Genomic DNA, 9,380 nt, shown 5'->3' on the forward strand with positions numbered 1-9,380 from the left:
AAGATGCTTTCCTTTCAATTCCACGTTTCAATTTCCAGGCTCTTAAACTGGTAATTCCCTAAATTAGGTATCATGTGCAACACCAAATTAATTAACAGCATGAATGAACAGTACCTTTGTTGTGTTCTATCCTAGAAAAAGCACGGCAGAGCTGGGCACACACAGATCTCAAAGGTAAGGGTAGAGATTGACACACATTTCCAACTCAAGTGAAAAATTATCATAACTGAATGGATTTTTCTGCTGCTGATGTATTAATGGGCAGCAGCCGCAGACTCTGGAAGTCAATCCAGCACTTCCTGCTGTGTCCCAAAGAAAATCCCACATTTGAGGCCTACTTCTGATTTTGCCCATCACTCTGTGGGACAAGAGCACTTTTGCTGAGCAAGTAGCTGAGAAATTGGGTTCATCTTTTCCTGTGTTTCTTTGCACAGCTTCAAACAATGTGCAATTCTACGCTTGCAAGATTTACAGGACGCCATGGGAAAAGGATGCATTGTCAGAACTTAGCAGGCAGTCAGACTGGGCTATTGACACACACATGTGGTTCCAAGTTTGTCTGACATGGTTTAAATTAGGAAGAAAAGCCTTAGGGTTATTAGATTTAGTGGCATAAATGGGACGTTCCAGCCCAAGAAAACAGTGGATAAATACAATTTTACACAAAATTTTAGAAATATTTGCCCTTTCCCAAGGCTTTGCTCCTTCTGTTTTCAGCCCCTGAGTTTCATACTTGTATTGAATGATGTGTTGACAGACACAGAAGCATCTTTGTTTAATTGGGAAGCCCAGAAGTTGTGACCAACAGGTACATACATTCTGGTTTTATTCACACATTTATTCACCACTTCTCTGCCCTCCTCCTCCAAAAAGGCCTCCAGAAGCAGAAAGCTGGGGCTGTGCACATAAAGAATTAAGGGGATTAGCAGCACCACCATGCTCGGGTTATGCCTTCAAAGCAAAACATTAGCTGCACCTACGCAAACGCCTCTGTTTAAGTGATTGGAAAGGAACCATTTCTCAGAAGTACAGGTGCATGACCAACTGCAGCTATTAGGGCCGAGAAAGGGCAGGAATTGCTTGGGAAGGGGGGGATTAAAAATGAAAAAAAAAAATTTAAAAAGGGAAGAAAAATAGAAGGAATAGAAGGAAAAGCCACGAAGGCGAGCAGGGATGCGTCCCCTCCCTCCCGCTCCCCGCGGGGCTCGGGGAGCGGCAGGTGGACGGTCCGGAGCTCCTGGGGCGGGGGACGGACCCGCAGCGCATCCAGGAGCTCCCCCGAGAGATCCCCGCGGCGCGCAGCGCTCGCAGCCGGGGACAAAGCCCCCCCGGGCAGGCGAGGGGCGCAGCCCAGCCCGCTGCGGCAGCCGGGGGCCGACCCCGGGCCGTGTCGGTGCCGTCCCGCCCCGTCGGGGGCGGCGGGAGGGCGGCGCGGCGGGGGCCGCCCGCGGGCGCGTTACGCACGCAGTGATCTCAGCGGCGCGGGCGCGGCGGCAGCGCCGGGCTGGGGGCGGCACGGCCGGACCCCATAAAGGGCGGCGGCGAGCCCCGCTCCCGCACTCACCCCGCACGGCGGAGGCGGACGGGCCCGCGGCGCTCCGCTCTGCAAAGGACGGGAGGGAGGCTCCTCGGCGCCCTGGAAGTGCAGGCGGGACCGTCCCGGGGCTGCCGGAGACTCGCCGGAGCGTCCTCCCCGCCCGCCGCTGCTGCTGCTGCAGCCGGGGAAGGCTGAGGAGGCGGGCAGGAGAAGCGGCAGCCGGAGCAGGACAGAAGACAGAGGGACGGAGCGAGGGGCAGCGCTGCCCTCGCACAGCCGCGATCCCCGGCATCGCCGCCGCGCCCCGGCCATGGGGAAGCCGACGCCGCCTCTGCAGTGACCGCGGGACGCGGCTCCCGCGCGGTCCTCCGCCGGCAGAAAGACTCAGACACCCCCCAAAACCTGAAAGCAAAAACCCACATCTTCCATACCCATTCCTGTATAAAGTGAAATAAAGAGAGGAGAAGGGCTGCGCCGAGCGATGAGGAGCGGGGGGCGGCTGCCGGCGCTGGCGCCGGTGCTGGCGGCGCTGCTGGGGCTGTGCAGCGCCGAGCGCAGGGCGCTGGTGCTGCCGCGGCGCCTGGGCGCGCCCGGCGCCCGAGAGCGCTTCCGCCTGGAGGCCTTCGGGGAGAGCCTGACGCTGGAGCTGGAGCCCGACAGCAGCTTCCTAGCCCCGGACTTCACCCTGCAGTACCTGGGCGGGCCGCCGCCGCCGCCCGAGGACGACCTCTCCCGCTGCTTCTACTCCGGCACCGTGAACCGGGACCCCAGCTCGGCGGCCGCGCTCAGCCTGTGCGCGGGGCTGCGCGGCGCCTTCTCGCTGCGGGGCCGCCAGTACCTGATCCAGCCCGCGCCCGGCACCGCGCACCTCCACGGGCCGCACCTCCTGCGCCTCCGCGGCGCCCCGCGGGCCGCCCCCGCCGCCCGCTGCGCTGTAGCCGAGGCGGGGGCCGGGGCGGAGCGGCCCGAGCCGGCCGAGCCCGCAGGTACCGTGGGGAAGCCGCGCCGGCCTCCGCGGGGACGGGGAGGGCAAGGGCGGGGGTGTGGCGGGGATGCCCGGCCGCTGCTTGCCCCGCATCCCACCCCGAGATGCCCAACAAGCACAAAGCTTGGGTGCGCATCTTGGGTTACCCGCGGGTTTGGGCTTCTGAACGGTGCTCTCTTGCTGTGCTCACCTGCGCTTTCCCTCCCTCTATTTTCTATACGCAGAAACGAGAAGCAGGAGGAAGAAGAGGTTCGTGTCCAGCCCCCGCTACGTGGAGACCATGCTGGTGGCCGACCAGTCCATGGCTGAGTTCCACGGCAGCGGGCTGAAGCACTACCTGCTGACCCTGCTCTCCGTGGCCGCCAAGCTGTACAAGCACCCCAGCATCCGCAACTCCATCAGCCTGGTGGTGGTGAAGATCATGGTCATCTACGAGGAGCGCAAGGGCCCCGACATCTCCTCCAACGCCGCCCTGACTCTGAGGAACTTCTGCAGCTGGCAGAAGCAGCACAACCCGCCCAGCGACCGGCACGCCGAGCACTACGACACGGCCATCCTCTTCACCAGGCAGGTGAGGGACACCGAGTCACATCCAGCCCCACGCCCACTGCTCCCTATCCCCTCTGCCAGGAGACCTCCGAAAAAGTGTCCAGACAGTTGCGTGTCACCACAGCTGCAGTGGAGCAGGCTAAAAATTACATGAGCTGCTTTTTGTTTTATTCTCTTTTTTTTTTTTTTTTTTTTTTTTTTTTTTTTTTTTTTTGCTGTTTGCACCATGTCTGGTGAAGCTCACAGTTTGTGCACTGTCTTTGTAAACTCACAGATTGTGCACTGTGTTCCTGCCCCGTATATTTTTAGCAGATTTCAGATGGAAATTATGCATTTCATTTCTACGTGTAACCCTCGCCTATGTTCCAGAGACAGATTTTTGCCATCATACCCATTGAAGTGCTGAATATTTATGCTCTTTCCATAAGTAAAGGCAAACTGCCAGGGCTGGATGGCTCTTGCCAAGGTTAAGTCTCTGATCTGATTAATAATGAAACTGCCTTTTTTTACAGGACCTGTGCGGTGCCAAGACATGTGATACTCTTGGGATGGCTGATGTGGGAACAGTTTGTGATCTAAACCGCAGTTGCTCTATCATAGAAGACGATGGTTTGCAGGCTGCCTTCACAACAGCCCACGAATTAGGTACTTGAAACTTTGCAAAGCCATTCCCTGGGATTAATTGAAGCCAGCTTGATGCCGTAAAGCGCAGCCTGCACCTCCCCGGAGCAGTCGGGAGGAGGCAAAGCGCTGTCTTGGAGCAGGCTTGGACTCGGGAAAGCAAATCCGGCCTGCACAGCATTGTCTGCAAGAGGCTCTGTGTGTGCCTGCAGAGGCAAAAAAAAAAAAAAAAAAAAAAAGAAAGAAAAAAAAAAAGGGATAGAAGATCCAGTGCCATCTGCTTGAAATCTGGGAGCGTTCAGTTTCGGGTTATTAATTACAGACCAGGCTCTGAGCAGCTCTAGAGCAATATTTAAAATACTGCTGGTAAAGTGTAGGACAGACTTCCTAAAGTCACAGACTTTGCTTTTCTCCTTTTCTCCAAGGCCACGTGTTTAACATGCCTCATGACGATGCAAAGCAGTGTGCTGGCATCAATGGAATGAGCCGGGATTTCCACATGATGGCATCCATGCTCTCCAACCTGGACCGCAGCCAGCCCTGGTCTCCATGCAGTGCCTACATGATTACAACATTTTTGGATAACGGTCATGGTAAGGTTATTAAGCTTTCCATTCATGTGGCGTTTGAGCTCTTGTGCTTTACTGCTTTGCTTTTTTTTTTTTTTTTCTTTAAGAGTGTTTCTGCTTCAGCACGGACTTAACCTTTTGCATGCTGTCAGTGAGTTTAGAAGAGCCTTATTTTTACAAAAATGGTAGCACAAAACCAAATGCAGTTCCCTTTTAAAACTGACCCCGCAGCATCATCTGACTTTTTTTTTTTTTCTTTTCTTCAACTTTTTCAGGGGAGTGCTTGTTGGACAAGCCCCACAGGCCCATCCAGCTGCCCTCGGACTTGCCTGGCACGCTGTACGATGCCAACAGGCAGTGCCAGTTCACGTTTGGAGATGAGTCCAAGCACTGCCCCGACGCAGCCAGTACGTGCACGACGCTGTGGTGCACGGGCACCTCGGGAGGGCTGCTGGTGTGCCAAACCAAACACTTCCCCTGGGCAGACGGCACCAGCTGCGGCGAAGGGAAGTGGTGCATGAATGGCAAGTGTGTGAATAAGACTGAGAAGAAGCACTATGATGTAAGTAGTGAAAAAGAAATGGGTGCGACTTTGGGTTTTGCAAAGGGAGGGATCTGTGAGATGGGGTTGATTCGATGCTCATGAGCAAACCTAGGGCAGGTTTTTTATTGAGTTCGGGTGGGTAAAAATGAGCGTGATAATGGCTTTTATAGTGTGGTTTTGTATGGATTTTCCTGTATTTAACCCGTGTCCTGCTTTTGCTGTCGTTCCAGACGCCAGTGCACGGGGGCTGGGGCTCCTGGGGGGCATGGGGCGAGTGCTCGCGGAGCTGCGGCGGGGGAGTGCAGTATTCCTTCCGGGAATGCGACAACCCCGTCCCGAGGAACGGGGGCAAGTACTGCGAAGGGAAGCGGGTGCAGTACAGGTCCTGCAACATCGAGGACTGCCCTGACAACAACGGTAATTTTTCCCCATTTTTGACAGCCAGGGTTGGTGTGTTGTGGAGGAAGAGCACGGACAGAGATGATCTCATGGCCACCTGTCTTTTCTGTGCCTGCAGGCAAAACGTTCAGAGAGGAACAGTGTGAAAAGCACAATGAGTTTTCCAAGTCTGCCTTTGGAAGTGGACCTGCAGTGGAGTGGACACCCAAGTTCGCTGGTGTGTCTCCAAAGGACAGATGCAAGCTGGTTTGCAGGGCCAAAGGAACGGGATACTTCTTTGTTCTACAGCCAAAGGTATTTCAAAACTGCACCTCTTCCAGCTAATCATGAGGGGGATTTTTATTTTCTCTATGTGAAGAGTCAAGTAGTGTAGAAATCTGAAACTGTCTTTCTCATATTTAAGCTGGATTATTCCTCCACATACAGCAGGATCATTGCAACCATGATTTAAGTGTTTTGGCACAATCCCTCGACCTCCTCTACCCACTCCACCCTGGTTTCCTTCCCTCTCCTCTCCTTCCACCAATCTGATTGCATTGAGATAGGTTTGGAAAACTCTGAGGGATCTTTGCCAGAACATTGGTGCTTTCTCATACTGGTTACTAACATGCTGACAGCTTAAAATAAACACGAGGAAAAATGTTCATCTTGCATAGCTACTTGAATTCACTGTCATCACATGGTGAGAGCCAGGAACTACCAGGGCGATGACACAGAGGGTTTTTGTGGAACAGCACTCCTAGAAATAAAGGATGTGCTGAACAGCATTAAAAGCAACACTGGCAGTGTGCTTTGAGGACAGGGCTGCCTTCTAGTGATACTAGAAAGCAATGGGGCTTCTTTTGTATGAGATCAATAAACAGTAGCTTTTTAGGGGGAGGTATTAATGAAAAGTGAGATTGTTTTCTCCTCTTACCATGGCATCATTTTGGCAAGTGAGAATACTACCTGTGGGCAGCTCTGCTTTTTAGTTTCCAAAGCCCTGAAAACAACATGTGGTGCGGGCTTTCCACCCATCCGTATTTTGTGTCACGCGGTTTCAGAGCATCGTGCATGTTGTAACCAGGCTCCTTGTGTCCCCAAGGTGGTGGATGGCACCCCGTGCAGCCCCGACTCCACGTCCGTCTGCGTGCAGGGGCAGTGCGTGAAGGCCGGCTGCGACCGCACCATCGGCTCCAACAAGAAGTTCGACAAGTGCGGCATCTGCGGGGGCAACGGCTCCACCTGCAAGAAGGTGTCTGGCACGCTCGTTAGAGCCAAGTGAGTGTGGGGCTGCTGCTCACCTTGTCCTTGTGGGGGGAAGCTCACCTTCTCCTTGTGGATGGGATTCATCCATTACCGAGCTAAAACGCCTTGACTTCAGACAAGGTTTAGTCTTGGGCTGGGAGGCTTTTTCCCCTTCCCTGCAGAGAGCACTCAGTGTTTCTCTCTTCTCCCGGGGCAGACCTGGCTACCACGACGTGGTCACCATCCCGGCGGGGGCCACCAACATCGAGGTGAAGCAGCGGAACCACCGGGGCGCGCGGCACGACGGCAGCTTCCTGGCCATCAAAGCCGCCGATGGCACCTACGTGCTCAACGGCGACTACACGCTGTCCACGCTGGAGCAGGACATCACCTACAAGGGCAGCGTGCTGCGCTACAGCGGCTCCTCGGCCGCCCTGGAGCGCATCCGCAGCTTCAGCCCGCTGAAGGAGCCGCTGACCATCCAGGTGCTGACGGTGGGGGACCTGCCGCAGCCCAAGATCAAGTTCACCTACTTCGTGAAGAAGCCGGCGCAGCCCGGTGCGGACAAGGCGGCGGCAGTGGTGGGCAAGAAGAAGGAATCCTTCAACGCCATCAGGGAGATCATCTCCTCGGAGTGGGTGATCGAGGAGTGGGGCGAGTGCTCCAAGTCGTGCGGCTCGGGCTGGCAGCGGCGCGCCGTGGAGTGCCGGGACCCGCGGGGCCGGCCAGCCGCCGACTGCGCCCGCGAGCTGAAGCCCAGCAACCTGCGGCCCTGCGCCGACATGCCCTGCCCGCAGTGGCAGCTCGGGGACTGGTCCCCCTGCTCCAAGACGTGTGGGAAAGGCTTCAAGAAGAGGTTGTTGAAATGTGTCTCTTCCGACGGCAGCGTGCTGCCCCAAGAAAGCTGTGAGCCCTCCAAGAAACCCAAGCACCTGATAGACTTCTGCAACGCCACGGACTGCAGCTAGATAGGACGGCTTGGGAAAAGCTAAAACTTTTTTTATAATTATTATTTTATTTTATTTTTTTCCTTCAGACCAGTGCACTGAAAAACACAAAAGAGGGCTAGAGGCAGCACCTGTGTTTTTGCGTAAATAATTCACGGTGAAGATCTGTTGAGGTGGGACAGCGCAAACAGCTTGAATTGGCTTTGCATCCCAAAAATCCCCTGCCAGCTGAAAATTGGATGGGATAGCAGACCCATGTCATTCATTTCTCTTTAGCAGATAAGGCCCAAAGGCATCAGAATTTCCTTTTTAAAAGTCTGTTATGAATTAAGCCAAACATGAGCAGTGAGACACATTTCAGCAAACATTTTGGGGTTTGGTTATTTCTCCCTTCTTTTGGATTTATCTTGTGGTACTGATCAAATCCCCACGTGTAGGAAGGGGAGGGAAAAAGATAGCTTAAAATAATTGGTCAGGGCTTACCTACCTCACAAAGGGCAAAAAACAAGATTGGAAAAGGAGCTTTAACTATGTCATTCATGGCTGCTATTGTTTCAGAGAATAGTTTTATATAAAAATAAAGCCATATTCTCTACCTGTTAAGAGTAAGAAATACCAAGAACAAATATCAACTCCACAAATCACTAGAATTTCATATTTTTTTTAAGTACTTTTATGTCATCCCAATGTGCCTGTCCATTTCTCTCAGCCACTCCAGTGCCATTGTGGTGATATGTGTAATCCAGAGGCTTGGAAAAGTGGAAATCTGAGTCTGAGTAGTTGCTCTTTGTGCCTTCTGCATATACCTTCCACTGGCTTTTCTGATTCCAGCTTGGTCCTGCCTTCCTGCCAAACAGATCCATGGAGTGTGTGAGCATTCCAGTCGTGTCTTCACGCTCCAATCTTTGGCCTTACCCCAGCCAATGGATATTATTTGAGTTCAAAAGAACAAAAAAAAAAAAAAGAGTCCCATTAGGAATGAGTATGTCCTCTGTGGCCTCTGGTGGGTCTGTAGAGCTCAGTCACTGATCGGGTGGGAAGGCAAAGCTGAGGGATAGCAGGTCCATCCACAGCGAAACGCCAGCATTCACATCATTGAAGATTGTGCCAGTCCATAGACCATGAGAGAATATGGCTTTCCATATGTATATAGTAAAATATATTACTATAGATTTTATATACTTCATAAGTATTTTATATTTCTCTCCCTTCTGGGAAGGGTTATAATTTGTAATAAATGCATATAATGAGCGTATTTATTTTTATACTTCTTGTCTAATGTGATCTTCTAAGTTATCGCTTTTTTAAAAGGACATATAACAAGGATAGAGTATTTATACAGTATAATATGTTACTAGAGGTAATAAATGAACCCTATAAATTTTGGAAATGGAGTGTCTTTATTTCACTGGACTAAAACCAGTCCTTGGAGCAGAAAGAGTTTGGAATCTGAGGAAAATACTAAGCAAGAGGCAACTAATTACCTGTGTTAGTGAAGAGGTTTGGAAAACTCTCCCCATAATGTCACACACTACCTTAAAAGAGGTAATTTTGTATTTTATTACTTAACCACTAACTCATCTATTCCAGAAAATGGAGTGCAACCATACTGATGCCACTGGCTGTAATAACAGCTTGGGGAGGGAGCAGTGCTGTCAGTCGTGTTCAGAACATACAAAATATGTACAAAAGCAGCAGTTTTGCCTCACTCTGGTGGGAAAGGAGCAGCCAGAAGCCAGAACCATTCATGAGCAGTCAGATGTTTCCCTCACCAACTCTTGGAGAATTTCCCTGTCTAATTTTCTCCTGATGCTGCTTTTCCAAGAAGCACTGTGTGAATGAGCTGTTCTAACATGTTTTATGATGTTAAAATGGATACTAAACATCTAAAGCTGATTTTTGCTCCCTCATACCTGATCTCATCACCACTGCAGTGAAGAGAAAATCTTCTGTTGGGCTCCATTGGATTTTTGCCATGGTATTTGAGACATCAGTCATTTCT

The 9,380-nt window shown here is 52.1% G+C and overlaps 1 protein-coding gene across 1 annotated transcript; it reads left to right on the forward strand.

Annotated features, from left to right (window-relative positions):
• Positions 1–2,018: 2,018 nt before the first annotated feature.
• Positions 2,019–8,768, forward strand: ADAMTS1 (ADAM metallopeptidase with thrombospondin type 1 motif 1). Its single transcript, XM_071433824.1, has 9 exons — positions 2,019–2,523; positions 2,747–3,093; positions 3,584–3,716; positions 4,118–4,285; positions 4,537–4,823; positions 5,036–5,222; positions 5,323–5,498; positions 6,289–6,464; positions 6,649–8,768. The coding sequence occupies exons 1-9, from the start codon at positions 2,019–2,021 to the stop codon at positions 7,397–7,399; spliced, it is 2,730 nt and encodes a 909-aa protein (XP_071289925.1). The 3' UTR covers positions 7,400–8,768.
• Positions 8,769–9,380: the final 612 nt, after the last annotated feature.

Source organism: Agelaius tricolor, unplaced genomic scaffold (assembly GCF_023055355.1).
Source record: "Agelaius tricolor isolate 1412-34295 unplaced genomic scaffold, bAgeTri1.0.p SCAF_9, whole genome shotgun sequence".
NCBI classification, from domain to species: Eukaryota; Metazoa; Chordata; class Aves; order Passeriformes; family Icteridae; genus Agelaius; species Agelaius tricolor.